Source organism: Elgaria multicarinata, chromosome 1 (genome assembly GCF_023053635.1).
Source record: "Elgaria multicarinata webbii isolate HBS135686 ecotype San Diego chromosome 1, rElgMul1.1.pri, whole genome shotgun sequence".
NCBI classification, from domain to species: Eukaryota; Metazoa; Chordata; class Lepidosauria; order Squamata; family Anguidae; genus Elgaria; species Elgaria multicarinata.
In genome coordinates, this window is record NC_086171.1 from 56728145 (window position 1) to 56747179 (window position 19035).

The following is a 19035-nucleotide window of genomic DNA, read 5'->3' on the forward strand; positions in this document are numbered from 1 at the left end:
TGATGTAATGTTTCTTTAAGGGGGGAAAAAGAGGCGGCGAGTAGTTTTTTTTCTTCAGTTGACAGAATAGTAGCTGCGAACGTTCTTCATGGTAAACAGGCTCACTCTCATTCCGGACTCCGTGCAGCCTGATCCCACGGACGTTTATTGGGAAGTAAGTCCCATCGAGGAGGCGGCTAACGCCCAGTTAGACCAGTCAAGGATTGCGGCCTTGCACAACAAAGCAAACTGAAGGAATAAAAGCGTGGCTTGTGTATTTATAGACGCCGATCTGTTTAGCTATGGGCTGGATCCATGTGGTTCTGACTACAAAGAAGAGCCAGACCCGCCGTGAAGACAACAAGCCGCAGGATCAGTCGACGCCGCTTTCTGGACGCCTGGCTGTTCTTTCGGGAGGGGCAAGCGCTTGGGGCAAAAGAGGTGGGCAGGATTTATGCTCTGCGCCCGCCTTTCCTTGCAGCGAAGGGACTGTGATTGGTGGATGCAGGTTGCGGCTGGTAGTTTTTTGCAATGTTGTCATCATGCCCGGGGTTTCGGCAGATAATCTGAGGCTGGTGAGTGAGGCCGGGAAATTGGTGCACTACATTAGCACGTCGAGAGTATTGCAAAGGCTTTTAAATTAGCTCGGCTGTCCTGGGATGGCACCCGGAATGGGATAGACAGTGGGGTGGGTAAGTTTTCTTTTTAATAAGCTCGGTTTCGAATCCAGCAACTGTGGTGTTGCTGATTGAAAGGGGCCAAATTCAACTGCCTCTCCCGGCGGGAGAAAAGCAGCAGCTGTAAAGCGTAAGATCGCCTCCGCGCGGATATTAAAAACTGAAACATGCAGTAATAATTATAAATGTATAAATACAAAAGTGTAAGGGCTTGCCTCTGACCGGGAAGCCTTCCACAATCCAATAGGTGTGTGCCTGTGTCTCCTAACGCTGAAACACGTCCGCGGGCCTGGCTCAAATTAAAAGGCATCTTTACTCAAAAGTAAGACCCACCGAGATCAATGGAAACTTACTCCTTGTTAGTGAGAAGTACTGTGCATGTTAAGACAGAGAAAGTCCTACAACTCCCAGCATTCCCCAGCTAGCTTTACAAAGGTGGTTGGAGAATGCTGGGAGTTGTAGGGCTTTCTTCTGTCTTAATATGTATAGGATTGTACCCTAAATGGAGTTAGATTTAGATTTCTTTTTTCTTCTTTTTGTTTGTTTTTTGTTCTAAATGGCTTGAGATTCACTATGGGAAGTGGAATTGCTAACCTCCTGATCTGCAGCCGATGACTTAATAATAGCACTTGACAGGAAACCAAACTGCAGAAGTTATGTAAGATTGAAAGGGTTTATACAATAAACCTTGCACAGTTGGTTTATTGCATAATAAATGTCCCCTTTGAATGACAGTGTTCTGGCTTAAACTTGTGTTTATATCAGATTCCCAAATCTAAAATTTTCTGCACTCATGTTGCTTTAAAAATGGCAGGTTTTGTAGATCAGGGGTAGGAAAACTTCTTACTGTCCAGATCTGCATCCCCTCACAAGTAATTTGTTAGGGGATGCATGGTGGCAGTGGATAAGGCTGAAGCTGACAGTAGGTGGGCTACAGCCAAAGTGGACAGGTGTTTCCCCAAATGGTCTTAATTCAGCAGGCTAATAAATAATAAAAATGTCTTTATTTTAAAATAATTGGGAGTTAGAAACACTTTCTGGTTACCAGTAGATACTGATTCACTAGGGTCTCCCAAATGTTAACATTTCTGAGGGGCAATTGTGGATACATCTTGTCTGTAATGCAGATGCTTGTAATACTGCTACTTCCATGAAAGCCCTGTAGCAAGTGTGAGGGGGGTATTTATTTATTTATTTATTTATTACATTTCTATACCGCCCAATAGCCGGAGCTCTCTGGGCGGTTCACAAAATTTAAAAACATTCTAAGTATAAAACAACAGTATAAAACCATACTATAAAATACAATATAAAAGCTCAACCAGATAAAAACAGCAACAATGCAAAATTACAAATTTAAAACACTAAGTTAAAATTTATTTATAGACTGTTAAAATGCTGGGAGAATAAAAGGTCTTCACCTGGCGTCTAACAGCATATAATGTAGGTGCCAAGCAAACCTCCTTAGGGAGCTCATTCCACAGCCGGGGTGCCACAGCAGAGAAGGCCGTCCTCCTGGTAGCCACCTGCCTCACTTCCTTTGGCAGGGGCTCGCGGAGAAGGACCCCTGAGGATGACCTTAGGGTCTGGGCAGGTACATACGGAAGGAGGCGTTCCTTCAGATAGCCTGGCCCCAAGCCGTTTAGGGCTTTAATTGTTAATACCAGCACTTTGAATCGGGCCCGGATCTGGACTGGCAGCCAATGAATCTGGAAAAGGACTGGCGTGATGTGGTCTCGTCGGCCAGTCCCTGTTAGTAACCGTGCTGCCCTGTTTTGTACCAGTTGAAGTTTCCGGACCGTTTTCAAAGGCAGCCCCATGTATAACACATTGCAGTAATCCAAATGAGAGGTTATCAGAGCGTGGATAACTGTAGCTAGGCTATCTCTGTCCAGATAAGGGCGCAGTTGGTATATCGGCCTAAGCTGATAAAAGGTGCTCTTTTATACTACACTACTGGTAGTGTTGTGTCCAGCTTTAGGGAAGAGATGGAAGAGATTAGTGCTCTGCCAAAATCTGTCCTCCAATTTCCTGACATTTTTCTTCCTCAATGAAAGAGGTTTCTGTTTTTCTACCAAAGGGCATTCTATAATTTAATTTGAATTTCCTTTGGTGGTATTTTTCAGCTTATCTAGTCGCTACAAGGTGGCCCAGGGTACTGTGTGTGTGTGCTTCCTCTCTGTTACACATCTCTACATTGCTCTGCAGCTTCCCAGGCTGCCTGTGCTTCCCGATCTAAAAAAAATGCTTATGGAAGAATTACCTCATGATATCTTCCCTGGGCTTCAATTGAAGCCAAGGAGGCTATAAGCTGCCAGACAGATGATTGTACGATGAAGAAAAGGACACTGATTTGAGGCCAAAACAACCTCCTAGAAGTACGGGCATTACTGGCACTGCTGTGATAATTTCTATACAGCCGTCACTATTGGATATTATCTATGACATCAGTGGTGGTGACCAGCAGTGCCCAAGCCTGCTTCTGCGAATGGAGCAACTTTAATAAAGTTTCTTTTTACCTGAAAGACTAGCAAGTTGTTCTCAGCAAAATGTAATCCTATGCGGTCTTGAAATACTGTGATGAAAACTGACTCCTTTCATAGCTTCCTAATTATTAAAATCATTCTTTGTTTCACTGGCCGGAAGCCTGTTATGGTAAAGCTATTTGGCAAGCTCTCATTGTCTTACTCAGAAATGTTCTGCAGCTGAAAATATTTGGCTTTGTTAACCAAACATAATTTAATTTATAACCAAATCCCAGTTTTGCATCTCAGTCTTCGGAAGCCAACAGTGTAATATAGACAAATGTTTTGCTGCTTGAAAAAGAATTAGGATTGAGAGCTGTGAAGTGTAGTTACTATATAGTGACTCTGAGATCGGAGCCCTCTTGCTGGCAAGAGCCAGGCAAAACAGAAGGGATGACAAAGGTGATTTGCTTCTCATTCCTCCTAAAAAAAACCACCCCACACAAATTCAGCTAGCTAGGCCTCTAAGCTAACTTACTGGCAGTGGGCAGGCACAGTGATGGAGAGTTTGTATGATTCTCAGATCCTGGCTTCTTTTCTCTCTGTCCCACCCCTTTCTGACCTCCCTAAGGTTGCTGTTTCAAGGGGAAAGTGGAATGGCCCAATGTCAGATTCTTCTCAAGGTTGTAGGAATGTCTGTGATCTTGGGAAGGGCAATCCAATATATCCCATGGTCCTTGGGACGCTCTGTCAAGAACCATCGGATAGATGGTTGAGCTGACTTAAGCAGTTGTTGATAAAGATTACTACTATATCCTCTCTGTTTGCACACTTACAAATGCATAGCCAGAGAAAAGAGAGAAGAAACTACCCTAAAGTGATTACCTGTACATTTCTCTCATTAGTCTTTATTTTTTTAAAAAATCTCATTTTAAAAGAACAATAAAAAGTAATGATGAATCAAGCAGTGAAAACTGTCTTTGTCCAGAACTCTTACTAAAAGTATTTGTCATTAAAATTTAGGGCCTAGAAGCACATGAGGATAAAAGCCCATCTGAAGTAGCATATATGAATCTCTTCAGAAGGTTCTCTTTTTTTCTTCATTCTTTGAAAAGTCCCTTTTCAAGGCTTTCTTAATTCTGTCTCAACGATCATTATGTTCTTGGATTATCATAACAGCAAAACATTATCTTTACACACTGAGAGTAATTGTATTATGACTATCTTTCCGCTAGGCCCCATGACACCTTCTTCCCAGATTTCAATTATAACAACATGGCCTTGGCTCTAGGAGCAGGTAAAACAAAGCAGGAGAAAGAGCACAGGATTCAATTCATGGCTTATCATGACATCACGTATGACAACTTCTGCTGTTATGAAGCGAATCCCAATTATATTAATCAACGTCAGGTGTGACATACTCTCCTTGGGAATAGGTACATAATTTCATCTTTATATCCATTATATCCATCTCTTTTGCAAGATAAATAAATCAAGAATCCATGCTAAAATATTTCAAATGTGTTGAACAGAGAAGAATGGAATATTTCCCTAATCACTTTCCCTAACACTTTCCCCCCAAGGTTGTGTTTCATTAGCCCAAAATATGTTAGTAAGGTTAAATGGGTGTAAGGAGCAAATGCAATTTCAAAATACCAACATACTTACAAAATACCAAATGCAATTTCATACATATCTGGTAACCACGTATAGACAAGCCCTAGAGGGGCAACCCTAATGGTGTATTGTGCCACCTGTAATATGAGAAGCAGTCCTTGGGTAGTTTTTAATATTGCTTTCCCACAGTTGTATCATCAAATTTTATTTGGCATAAAGTAATATGCTAGTCTTCCTCTTTGAATAAAAAGCAACAATAAACTCTTGTTTTGTTAAAAAAAAATAAAGCATGCATGGCCTTCTTCAGTGATTTTTATCTTTGAGGCCAGCACTCGGATGCAAATAAGAGAAAAACCTTCAGAGGTCACCCTGTTCTAAGCTGAAATGTGTGACTGACAGTAGGCTTGTTTTGTATAGATCTGTGATTCTAGGAAATCAATTTAGAACTAGGCCAAAGAAAAGTTCAGTCTGCTTTTGTGGTGGAAAGCAGCTCCTTTGCTGCATGTACTCTGTGTACACTTGGAATTGCCATTGATTAACTTTAGTCTCCTCAGCTGTATCTGTGCTTACAGGACAACTCTGTAATTCTGCTTCTGCTGCTGTTGATTGAAAACTTCTTCCTTTCCGGTATGGATGTCGACTCACTTTTATGGATTTTCCTTTCTGAATCGTTTTTAGAAATAATCATGACACTGTTAGGAATTGCTGGGCTTGGTGAGAAGGAGGTGAAGCCCTGTGATTTTCCACCCGATCTGCTAGGGTTCTTACTCCTACCTTGATCATTCAGTATTTTGTCCGTATTATTTTTTCATATGTGTTGTTGATAGTTGTTCTGAAGACAATATAGTACAGTGACATAAATCTGCATTATGGTTTATTCTGAATACAGGTGAAACCTCTACGTATTAACCACCTCTTTGACTCCCATGGTTGAAATTCCTCTGCTCTTAAATTTCTTTATTATTAACATTTATATACTGCCTTGTCTGCCAAAAACTCAGTAGCAGCATAGGGAAGCAAAAAGATTTTTAACCATTTCCTTTCCTGGATTGTTTTCCTGCTGAACCCGCATCCCAGGTACTACTTACAGGAAATAAAAGATTATGGTGAATTTTCAGTAAGGGTGAAAAGTTAATTTCCCCCCTACACATACAAACACACACAGTGGTCCGCCTCCCCTCCCCTGCTGTGACTGCTGCTAGGGTTAAAAACAATAACAACAACAACAGGAAAATCCCAAAGTGGTGGTTATATGTGAGATGGGGAGAAGTGAGGCCTTCCAGTGGTTGTTGAACTGCAACTCCCATGATCCCTCACCATTGACTATGCTGGTTAGGTCTGATGGGATTGCAGTCTGATAACACTGCGAGGCCTCACGTTCCCCATCCTTGCTATATATCCCTTCTGTGGGTTCATAGTTTGGCTGCTGTAATCTCAGCTAATGATTAAAGAGACATTCTGCCACTTGATTACACTCTTTCAAGGCCTGCACCGAGGTGGTAATCCTGTGTCTGAGGACTATCACTTCATGCTGCATGTGGGACTTACGTAACTGAATGCTCCTACATATACACTCAATGCTTTCATGGCTTTTTGGAAGGCAAGCATGCTTTGCATGTCTTGCCCATATCTCAATTATGCAAACTGGAAGCCTCCTTTTGAGATAGGCAGTTTGCTGGAAAAGGGCCAAGTATCCTTTCATTAAGAGCTGGCTACTTTCGCTTTCCAGCCTTGGCAAGTCATTGGTGGTGTGTGGGTGTATGTATGCCTTCGTCCCTCCCTCCCTCTCTCCCTCCTCTGGCTAGACCTGATAAAAGGATGTAGGGTTGTGATCTTTCACCACTGGTGTCCATCTTTCGCTCTGAATCCTGGTGTTCCTTCCCATAAGGTATGTTGTGTTCTCCGGTGCCTCCCATGTGAGAGTATAGCACAGTTCAGCCTAGATAGATTTATCATACATTTTAATTTAATTTTCTGTAAGTACCCTTTGCTTCCCTTCCATCCCTCGTTTAAGGAACGTTTTCTCTAATTTGGACTGAAAGTGTAATTTATTTAGAGTTTTGGATAAAGATCCAAGAGGGAGGTTTTCTCTCCTCACTTAGCCAAGCCACTCAGTAATACTACTTAGGCATCCAGATCTCGGGCTTGTAATTGCCTTGTATGTCTGGAATTCTCCCGGCTCAAAGCTAGAGAAAGATGAGAGGGGAGTCAGTATTATTTAAGTTCAAACTCTTGAGTGTTTGGCTTTGGTAGAGGAGTTGCTGCAGCGGCGGGTGTTGGGGCATAAGCAGGTGAATAGTCTGTTACCGTTATGTTTGTAAAATTGCAGCAACTGTATGGACTTCTGCATTTGTTTCAAACTGTTTTATCTAATTTCTTCTAAGGCGGCTGAATGAAAAGATGTACAAGACAACTGTTTTGCTGGCATTGCTGAGTTTGACCTTGACCTTAAAACTAGGCAGCACTCATCAGCAATGGGGTGTATTCCGAAGCGTTTTTAAAAGAGTAACATATGGTGTGCCGTTGCAAAAAGACCTTGGAAAACCGTTGTTTCTAACGCCGTACATTGAAAGTGGCAAAACCGAGGAAGGTAAAAGTAGCTTTGTAAAGCTTGGGGTTTATAAACTTCAAATCATATTTGCAGTGTTGCCAGTATTTCCTGAATGACCAAACATGGAATGTGCAGTCTTTCCTGGTCAGAGAACTATCAGGAGATGGATTTTAAAACGTTGAATAACTTTTTATTGTTTGAACAGAATCAAAATGGAGGAAGCAGATTTTTAATTGATCCTCTTTTTGCCGTTGGCTAGATGTATATGCATCTAAATAGGGGAAATGCAGGCAGACCTTCAATCTTTCTGTTATTTGCCTTCGCCACATGTTCCTTATCTTGGTCCTGAAGTGTAGATGGCTTTGTGCAAGAATTTTACCCATAATACACAGTACTGCTAGTCACCAGCATGCACTGTACTCTTTGCTTACAGAAAATTCTGGGCATTAGCTTCTTTTTTCTTAGCCTACTTTTCAATCAGTAACCGAGAGATTGATGCAAAACATAACGTATCCATGCCCATTGATCCTATTTGCAAGTGTAATATTCCTGACTTGTTTAAATGGAAAAAGCTATTAAATCAAGAGTGCAGTGCCAGTACCATGTGAGGTGCACATTGTAATTGCCCATAGGGAGGAGGGCATAAACTTGTACAGTATTCTCACCTCTGTCTAAGCAATCTTGATGGAACTTAGGCTTTGTCATTCACTTTCTTTTTCCTTGATATATGACCAAAATACCAAACAACATAAGCATTTTGAAAGTGTTCATTGCTCTTGAGAGAAGAAGGTAAATACATAGCAATCCACATTTGTATTTTAAAATTATTTTAATTCTAGCCGTAAATAAGAGCCCCGTATATTGCAGATATCTGAATTCTTGGACACTTAAATTGCATGCTGTATGCCTCCTCAGCCCTTTAGTTTGATTTTGTATTTTTCATTCTTTAAAAGGGAGGCAGTTAAGTCTGGTGGGCCCTCTCCCAGGAGCTAATGTGAAGAGCTATTCAGGCTATCTGACAGTCAACAAGACTCACAACAGCAACCTTTTCTTCTGGTTCTTCCCTGCTCAGGTGAATCGCAGTTTGATATGCAGACAGACTAAAGCTTTCAAAAGGTAGTGATTATTTTGGGGGGAAGAATGTTAAAATGAATAGTCCAGAATTTTGTGCCAGCTCTTCAATAAATCAGAGGTGGCTTCACGGAGAACAATTGACTGCCCCTGTTTGGATAAAACAGTGTTCTCCATATCGTGTCTGCTTATAGAAACTTACTGGAAGGCACCTGCATCCATATTGAAAGCTGTTCATCTATATCAGTTTGTTCAGCTTGACCACCAACTGTATGGAAAGGTCTTATGTTAAGAGTATTGGTGACCCTTATTTCTCATAATCTATTGAAATAATTAACACAGTCTTTCAATTTATGTAGGAGGAGTTTCAGCTTTTATTGTCCTTCTGGTCTGCAGGTAAAGCCGGAGAATGCCCCTGTCCTACTTTGGCTCCAAGGTGGACCTGGTGGAACATCCATGTTTGGCCTTTTTGTTGAACATGGACCATATGTGGTCCACAAGAATCTCACATGCAAGTATTTGTTGCTTCTACTTTAAAGGGTTCCGGTGACACGTAAATACTATTGTAGTATTACATTTGTTATAAATTCCATGCCCAGAATAGAATAGTTTATATGTACTCTCCATTTATTTGATGCTGAAAATTGCTATCCACTTACCTGCGAGTAAGTTCCATTGGACATATATAGGATTGTGCTATATAAACTTCCTTTTATATTTTAGAAATAGCACTTTGAAATAAATAAAAATACATTGGAAAGATATAACTTTCCATTAGTTGTATAGAAAATAATTGTTGTAATGTTGATTGTCATAAAAGGTACAGAAAAGATTTTTAATAATAAACTTTGCTGTTAAGTGAAATTTATCTAAAAGGAGAATGTGTAGTTCCTCATTTGAACAAGTATGGGCAAATAGGTAATTAAGTGATTTAATGATGGCCAGGGTTGTCAAGGGTGTGCATAGTGTGAAGCTGGTGCTTGGTTGTGCAATGACCATAAAATACTTTTTATGCTTTGGGCATATGTCTGCCTTGAACCATTATTTAAACTTACAATGTGTCTGTAATACTAGGCTGAAAGCAATCTCTTTCAAGTTCTCAATTGAAATGATATGTCATGCTTTTAAGAATTTATTTATTTATTTATTACATTTCTATACCGCCCAATAGCTGAAGCTCTCTGGGCGGTTCACAAAAATTAAAATCATAGTAAGACAATCAACAGGTTAAAAGCACAAATACACAATACAATATAAAAAGCACAACCAGAATAAAAAACACGCAGCAAAATTGATATAAAATTAAAATACAGAGTTAAAACAGTAAAATTTAAATTTAAGTTAAAATTAAGTGTTAAAATACTGGGAGAATAAAAAGGTCTTCAGCTGGCGACGAAAGGAGTACAGTGTAGGCGCCAGGCGGACCTCTCTGGGGAGCTCATTCCACAACCGGGGTGCCACAGCTGAGAAAGCCCTCCTTCTAGTAGCCACCTGCCTCACTTCCTTCGGCAGGGGCTCACGGAGAAGGGCCCCTGAAGATGATCTTAAGGTCCGGGCAGGTACATATGGGAGGAGGCTTTCCTTCAAATAACCTGACCCCAAACCATTTAGGGCTTTAAATGTCAATACCAGCACTTTGAATTGGGCCCGGACCTGGACTGGCAGCCAATGAAGTTGTAAAAGGACTGGCGTAATATGATCTCTCCGGCCAGTCCCCGTTAGTAAACGGGCTGCCCTGTTTTGTACCAGCTGAAGCTTCCAGACCGTTTTCAAAGGCAGCCCCATGTATAACGCATTGCAGTAATCCAAATGAGAGGTTATCAGAGCATGGATAACTGTAGCTAGGCTATCTCTGTCCAGATAAGGGCGTAGTTGGTATATCAACCTAACCTGATAAAAGGTGCTCTTTGCCACTGAGTTCACCTGTGCCTCAAGTGACAGTTCTGGATCCAAGAGCACCCCCAAACTACGGACCCGATCCTTTAGGGAGAGTGCAACCCCGTCCAGGACAGGGCAAACATCACCTTGCCGGACAGATGAACCACCCACTAACAGTACCTCCGTCTTGTCTGGATTGAGTCTCAGTTTGTTAGCCCTCATCCAGTCCATTACCGTGCCCAGGCACTGGTTCAGAACAGTCACTAAATGCTAACATCTTTCTGAAGTACTTGGGTTTTGTTGTTGTTTTTTGTTGTTTTTCACTTGGCAAGAAATGCTGGCCCATAGGCAAATATTATAAAGTAGGCCAATGTTATATTTTCATATCCTAAAACCAGTAAAGGCATTACTTTGGAACACAGAACCAATTCATTTAGAAACTTCTCATGCTATGGAAGCCTGTCCCAATATCCATTTTTTAATACAGACATTAATTACAAAACATATACATAAATGGAGAGAGAAAAGTACTAGCATATAGTGGCGAAACAGTTGACAAAATTCAGTGCTGTATAAGCTTGTGAAAGCCGGCATGGTTCTGTTACATGGTAAAAAGTATTGAGTAGGAGACCACAGCTCAAACAGACCTTGGCCATGAATTTTCTTTTGCATGTCAGACTTGTTTCCTCTTAGTACTACTACACAAAATTTCTTTTTATGTACCAAATTCATTACATGATGACTTATCTTAATACTCCTGGTGTGATTATACTGCAAGATGCAGAAATTAATTCTGATTTTCTTTCACGTGAATAGTGTCTGAACGAAAGTTTCCTTGGACATCTAAGTTTTCCATGCTCTACATTGACAACCCAGTAAGTTAAAAACTGAATAAGATTGATATTTCAGAGCTGCTAAAAATGTGATCTTAACAACATTAATTTTATAATCCTTAAAGAACTTGCTACTCTATTTAAAACTCCTTAGGCTTTCATGTAATGTAATAATTGAAACATTTTGTCTTGTTTTATATGTCTGCTTCAGAGTAGACATGTATAAGCTTTTAATAGGCTATATGAAAAACGGATTTAAACCCAATTTACAACTATAGGTGAAACTGTATACCTAAAAGTATGCTTTTTTAATGTAAAAAAGCAGAAGCAAAGAGCTGGAAACTAATTTTATTTTATATATCCTGTATTCTCTTTTACTCTCAGGTTGGGACTGGCTTCAGTTTCACAGCTGATGAGAAAGGATATGCAGAGAACCAAGACGATGTAGGAAGAGATTTATATAGGTAAATGAATCAATACTCACTGAATCTTAGGCTTCTAGAAACCTTCAGATCAACCAAAGAAGTTAGCACTGCTGACACCTTCTGGAGAGTTTTCAAAATATCTAAAGTAAAATACTCTTTGGCCCTCTTGAACACATTTCTCCTACTTGTTTCTCACTTTAAAGCAATCATTTTCTATGCATCCTGTTCAGACAGTATGGAAAGTTTTTGTGTTCAATCTACCTTCCCATGCCAGAAGGGTTCTGCTCATGGAAGGTGTCTTTGCCCTGGTTTTGGGGACTACAGCATGTCTCATTCAGCCCTCTGTAGTATTTTCAGGGGCTGCTATGTGTAGGAGAGGGCCTACATTTGGAACTGACCATTTTATTTTTGTTTTGTTTATGTTTTCAAAGACAGAAAAAAGCTTATTTCATAGTAAATAGCATTTAAACATTTGAGGATATTTTAAAGTATATGCAGTGGGCATAGTCCTCACAAAAATCCTGTTCTGTCGATACCAGTGGTGTACACGAACCATAAGATTTTACTTGGACCCCATTTTGGCACTTCCCAAAATGGCCCAATTTTTCTCAGCCAGTTTTGAGGCTGTTAACTTGGGTACTGAATTCAAGTTAGATTAATAAATTCAAGACTTCGGGCCTCCCATTCACAATCACAGGAAATCAAAAAATGGCTATGATTCCCCCCACTCCACCCCCGTTTGTCAGGAGGGGCATATTAGCTCTTCTGATGGGGATTGCCCCTGCCAATTTCAGAAAAATAGATACAATGGAGGGAACTGCCAATAACTTTTTTATTTCTTGGCTGAATTGAATGAAATTTGCAGGGATAGTTGCCCATTCTGAGGGGATCCAGCATGCCACATTTTGGAGTAATAGGTGCAGGGATTTTTGTGCCAGAGCAGCCTTTATATTTTGAGGGTATCCCAAAAATGACACGCTTATTCCACTGTGGTCCTTGTAGACCGTTTTTCTGAAAATGACAGACGGCATAGAGGGGGCCGTAAGTAATAAAACTGCAAAGTTTCAGAAGGATAGGTGCTTCAGTCGAATCTGATGTACATCCCTATTGATTGCTCTTTATTGGGACTGGCACAAGACAGCAAATTCCATGTAAGTAACTTTGCTGCTGAGCATAGCAGAATCTTATGGCCTTTTAAGACAATGGTTGTGATGAGCAGTATGTGTGAAATTGTCTCTCATTGTTGAGAGGGCTCAATAATTTGTCTTTAAAGCAAAACGTCTTTTCAGCTGTCCCTTTAGAGGTTACACATTTTTATGCAAACTCTCCCCTTCTTACCATCCAGATGAATGTGAGAAGAGGGAAAGGCCCATTTGTTCTTGATAAGAATATTAGCAGTGGGAAGGGCGGAAATGTAGAATATGTCTTCCTTTCAAAGTGGGAAATACAAGTATTGCACACATTTTTAGGGTCATAGAGGATAAGGCTATCTATGGCTACTAGTCAAGATAGTTATCTAGGGTCAGAGGCAATATGCCTCTATATGCATTTGAGGGGGGCATGAGTGGGAGTGTGCTATTATGCTCTTGTTTTGGACTTCCCACAGCATCTGTGAACAAAATGCTGAACTAGACAGGACTGCAGTCTGATCTAGCATGGCTCTTCTTACATTATTAGAAATTATACCTTTTGTCATCAGTGGCTGAGTAGGTGTGTTTTAATATGTTGCCCAACAGATGAAAATACCTGGCCATATGCCACTGTGTGTCATGATCCTGATATAGAGTTTCCAGTCTCCTAGCAGTGCTCAGGATATATGGGTGCTTGCTATGCACTCTTTTCCTTTTTAGCATTAATTTCCCATGCCTTCCTGACTTTTTCTGAAATAACCATGGTGCAGTGTTACATCTATACCAGTGTTACCTTTAACCAGGTTTTGTGAGCCAAGTTCTAACCATGGTTTATATTATTGTTGTACCTTTCTTCTAAGCTCAGGGCAGCATGCACCTCCCCCTTTATCGTTGTAATAATTCTGTGAAGTAAGTTAGGCTGAGAGCCCAATAAGCTTTTGTCCCTGAATTGGGATTTGAATGTATAGCTTCCTGGTGAAAGTCCAGCATTCTGGATACATGCCCTATGCCCTGTTTAAACACTATAAAATGCTGTATAGTTTTGTAAAAAAGTGTGTTGTATATGAATCTCAATTTCCTAACCTGAATACTGGTTAGTTAACATTATTGTGCAATACAATACGTAGCTGGGGGTGAGACTAATTTTATCATGCTTGAGTCCACGGGTGGGGAACGTGTTGCTCTTCAGATGGGCTCCCACTCCCACCATCTTTGACCATTGGCTGTGGCTGCTGGGAGTTGGAGTCCAACAACTTCTGGGGGCCACATATTCTCCACTTCTGCTTGAGCCCATGTGGCTTATTTCTTGAGACAAAACATGTTTTGCTTTCGAAGGGTGAATGTTGCACCTTCAGGTGGTCACAAACGGATGCCAAGCTGCTTCTTTGGACATGCCACAGTTGAATAAGTTAGCCAAGTTTCATCTACAGGACTGTTCTGAGATTTCATTGCAACCTCTGTCCTTGCAGATATTTTACCTGTACTTCATCTGTATTTCAGTGCCCTCATCCAGTTTTTCCAGCTCTTTCCTGATTATCAGAAAAATGATTTCTACGTAACAGGAGAAGTAAGTTGAGATGACTATTAACTCTTAACTAACTTGTGTGCTTGAAGTTCTTCTAAGTAAGAGTAATTAAGAGGGCAATCTTATGCATGTTTGCAAGGAAAGAAACTGTACAGCTCCCAGCATGCCTCATCCAGCCATGGAATTGTAGGACTTTTTTCTGTCTAAACATGCATAGGATTGCACCCTAAAGAACTTTTTTATACTGTTCTAAAACAGAGGGAGAGATATTTCCCCACCAATTGAACTGAATTTGAAATTACATTTCTTGGATACATATAAAATGTACAGTTGATCCAGCAATTTGGCAAGATTTATTTAAACATCTGCATATTTCCATTGTATACATACACTGGAAATGAGGAGACACTATGTGATAACCCAGGTGGAATTATTAAGGACATATGTATTCTCCCCCCCTCCCCCCGTGTATCTAACAGCTTGGAGAAATGGTTTGGAGGAAAACATCCCCTTCCCCAGCACCTCGGCTTTTATCTATGAGCTCCATCAGATGAGCATTTTATTGCACACTCGTTACTGGGCACTCAGGGATTTTCACGGGTCCCTCTGTGTGTATATACGAGAGAGAGCAAGGGACCAAAAGTAATTTAAATGCAGTAAGATTGTTTGTTATTATAACCTTGACTAATATTTCTTTTCATTCATTTCTTTTATTTTGTTGGGTTACAAGATGCTGATTCTGAAGTTCATAACTACTTGGTTCCGATGGTAAATCAAATTGTACTCAGTTTTCTGGAATCTTAAAAAGCACCCCTTGGGTTATTTGTGCAGATTTGTCTGAACTGTCATCAGTGACCACGATTTAGTCAAAAAATAGATAAGTTGTGGGTGGTACTTCAAATTGATATGGCAGGAAACCGCCCAGAGAGCCCTGGCTATGGGAGCGGTATATATGTGTAATAAATAAAATAATAAATAAATAAATAAATAGTATGATACGTTGAGCCAAATTAGAACTCTTAGAGGAAAATACAGCCCTTTAAAGAGTTCTCCAATTACTCTTATTGTTCACATTTCAAGCTGTAGGCAGTTCACCTATTGGTACAAGGCTCTTGGATGCATCTGAAGATGCTGGTAATAGAACCGGTTTTATCATTTGTAAAATAATGTGAAATAATTTGCCTAAAATAGCCAGCAGGGGGAGCCCAAGTGACCAGACATTCCAGTCCAGTGCCTTTTTCTAAAATAAGAATTTAGTTTGCATACTTGTAACTGTACTTCTTCAAGAGCTCATTTGAGCATTTGTCTCTTTCGAATGGCGCAAAGCCCATATGTGTGATGCACAGAGACCACAAAGAAGAAATATGCGTTCTTACCTGGCCATTTGTTTATCTCCTTTTCTTATCTCAGTTCTCAGACCAAAGGACATTTTTTGATGTATAGTTTTGGCCTCAGTACTTAATATGAAAGCATTGCTCTTTAAATTAAGAGAATAGATCTTTACAACTTTTTCTCACTTTCTTCAAGATATGCTTGTTCTGGTACTGCAATTAGTTTCAAAACCCATCCCCAGAGAGAAAGGAGGGGGAGAGTTTTTGTATTGTAACTAAAAGCTAACCATTGCAATTCATTCTTTGATACTAATTGCTAACACATGCAAGCTTCTAGTCAAGAGACATTGCTTTCATTATACTTTTGTTCTCAAGTTCATCCTTCCCCCCCCCCCTGAAGATGCAGATTTCATCTTGATTTGTCTGGCAAGAAAGCCTTTTTAATTGTTTTTGCCATTGCAGACTTTGTTGCTTTTCTGGCATTGTCTACAGATAGTACACCTAATCTCTGCAGATCCTTGTGGTTTGGATTAGGTTGTTTCATCTGTTAATGCACTAATAGGTGGATGGATGTACTTTTGTGACCGTAAATTGGGCTATGTACTTTTTCTCCAAACTGTGATTGGAAATCATGGTTAGGAAGAAATTCAGGAAAGGGAGGGAAGAGACAGTGTGCAAGCCGGTGGCATATTTCCGATTCTCCAAACTATAGCTTGGAAGAACGGCAAACTATAAATTCACATTTAGATCGTGTGATCACAGATTCACAAATCAAGAGGTTCATTGGTTTCGCAGAGACACTGCTCCAGTGTTGTAAGCTTATAACCTATTGAACAGATTAGGATTTAATTTCTAGGAATGAAAAGGTTTTGATAGCAAATTTAATCAGTTTGTTTATGAAAGCTGTATATTAGTTAAAGGATTAAAATCTATTGAAGCTGCAATACTACACTTTCCTGGAAGTAAGCCCCATTGAACTTAACTGGGCTTACTTCTGAGCAGTCTTTGAGTTGTATCTAATGGTAGTCTAACCTAAGTGCCATTCATTTCAATGGGTCTACTCTAAGTATAGCAGTACAACCCATGCATAGGATTGTATTGCCACTTCATTAATATGAAAGGTAACAGATGCATTATGTAAAATACTTAGTTTAATCCTATACATGTCTACTCAGAGGTAAGCCCCATTGAGTTCAATGGAACTTACTCCCAGGTAAGCATGTATAGGATTGCAGCCTTTTTGATATAATAATACTTAAGAGCTATTCGTGCTAGCTTTTGTTGACTATCTCCTCTTGTAATTATTTTTAGTCTTATGCAGGAAAGTATGTACCTGCTATTGGGTACTATATTCACACCCATAATCCTACATCGAAGATAAAGATCAACTTCAAGGGTGTTGCCATTGGAAATGGTCTCTGTGACCCTGAAATGGTATGATTTCTAATTAGAGAGAGAGAGAGAGAGTGTGTGTGTGTGTGTGTGTGTGTGTGTGTGTGTGTTTAATTCTTTGTAGACATAAGTGAATTGTGGTACTCAAATTTCAGACCGAAAATAAATAATACTGTCCCAAGTGACTTCCTAATAGTGTTAAAACTTTTAATATTTGCCACGTGTGTCTTAACATCAGTTTACACAGTTAGGCTGCTTAACATGCCATTGACATTTTATTTCAATCTTTGTAAATTATTTTAAATTTCACAGCAAGTGGTTTTTAAAAAAAATTCAGATGAATGCATTGACCTTGGGTTTTTTTGCTTTTGCTTTTTATTAATGGCATTTCAAAAGGTGAGAGCAGTCTTGCCTAATATTGTTTGTTTTCTGCATTCCCTTTACAGATGTTGGGTGGCTATGCAGAATTCCTATATCAAATTGGCTTGGTGGATGAGAAGCAGAGAGATTATGTCCAGAATCAGTCTGATCTGGGAGTGATCTACATCCGGGAGAAGAAATGGAGACAAGCCTTTGAAGTATGTATTAAAAGATCCACATGCTGGCCTTCAGCAATTAGAACCACCTGAACAGACTAAGGGGTCAGAAAGAAGCAAGATGGAGGTCACAAGCGTGGTGCTGGAAAAGGTGTCCGTTTATATTGGAACAAGGAAGGAAGGAACAAGGAGGAGAAAACGAATAGGGGAAAAAATAATTGTCCAATGTTTCTACAAAATTTAACTTGGCCTCTTTTCAAAATTCAGTACCGTAGTGTATGTTTACGTAGGGATCTCTGACATGAATTGCTTTAGTTTCTCTAAGTCCGTGCTTGCATGCCCTAAAGGTTTTGCTTATCCCCAGGAGAACAAATGAAATGCAGTCTTGGAACATGTTGCATCTGCTGCCTTGAACACATGCAGAATACCTTTAATATCCATGAATAAGGGTTTCAATTTTTAACCCCCCTGAAAAAGGCAAAGGGGAAACCATACTCTTGGGTACTATTTGCAATGAATATCCATTTGCAGTATATTGTATTTCCAGTGCAATTTCATAAAGCAATCTTTTGATGTATGCAGTAATAACTTCCTATTGAGTTACAGTAAAGTTGTACATTTTACAGGATCATATTACATATGATTATTGTTGTACTGATTATATCACTGGCCATGGGAGGCTCTACCACTAATTTGTATCAATACCACATATAGGATTGGTGTGGGCAACTTCGGGGATCTGGAGGCAGTTTTGAAGGCTTCTGAAGGCTGCATTCCATGGACCACCTGGAAAAAAATTGCCCCATAAATGACTATGTTGGCGCTATAGAACACTAAACAGGCCAAATATCATAACATCTCATCCAGGGAGGTATAATGAACTAGGTGTGCATAAGCTAGGGATAAACTGAAACAGCAATCCAGATTGGCTCAGCAAGGAGAGTGGAGTTAATTACAGATAAAGAAAACTCAGGCCTTAACTAGACCTAAGGTTTATCCCGGGATCATCCCTGGGTTATCCCTGCCTGCTCCAGGGATCCCCTGTGTGTCCTTTACATGAACAGGGATGACCCTGGGACGATCCCGGGATAAACCTTAGGTCTAGCTAAGGCCTCAGGCTCCTATATTGTTCCTGACCTCAATATAGTAATCACTTGGCCCCAACAACAACCCTGTTCAGAGAACACGCTTAGACACAGTGGTTAAGCATTTTGAGTTAAACATTGTGGCTTAGCATGTTGAGTGAACAATGACTTAGCATGTCATGTGAACCATTCCTAACCATGGTGGCTACATAACAGGTTTAAACATGCTCACTAACAATTTGCTACAAAAGGATTAGCGGACTCACCATCGCTTAGTGTGGTGTCTGAACAGGTCCAGGATGTGTCAGATCCTGGATTACAACACATTTTCATACAGGTACACTCTAGTCTATCCAGTATTCCTTCACTAATCATCGCAAATTGAATTACACCAAATTTCTTTAGAAACCATTATGGAAACTAAAAAATAAACATTGGTTTGGATCTAGACATAGAACTATTTAGAATATGCCCATTGAAATCAATGGGGCACTTGTTAGTCAGGTCTAACTTAAGTCCAATTGCTTTCAGTTGTCTACT

The 19035-nt window shown here is 40.0% G+C and overlaps 1 protein-coding gene across 3 annotated transcripts in view; it reads left to right on the plus strand.

Moving 5' to 3' along the window:
- The first annotated feature begins 491 nt into the window (after positions 1–491).
- The window catches only part of CPVL (carboxypeptidase vitellogenic like), a 48043-nt gene continuing 29499 nt past the window's right edge, over positions 492–19035 (plus strand). Inside the window, exons 1-9 of one of the 3 annotated variants that reach the window (XM_063128758.1) lie at positions 492–554; positions 7123–7328; positions 8243–8361; positions 8757–8871; positions 11055–11113; positions 11456–11535; positions 14127–14193; positions 16794–16916; positions 17321–17452. In XM_063128758.1, the coding sequence (XP_062984828.1) occupies positions 7139–7328; positions 8243–8361; positions 8757–8871; positions 11055–11113; positions 11456–11535; positions 14127–14193; positions 16794–16916; positions 17321–17452 (885 nt within the window). In that variant the 5' untranslated portion in view covers positions 492–554; positions 7123–7138. Of the gene's footprint in view, positions 555–592; positions 672–6538; positions 6627–7122; positions 7329–8242; positions 8362–8756; positions 8872–11054; positions 11114–11455; positions 11536–14126; positions 14194–16793; positions 16917–17320; positions 17453–19035 lie in introns of those variants that run through there. The other 2 variants (XM_063128752.1, XM_063128765.1) reach the window with 2 other exon arrangements.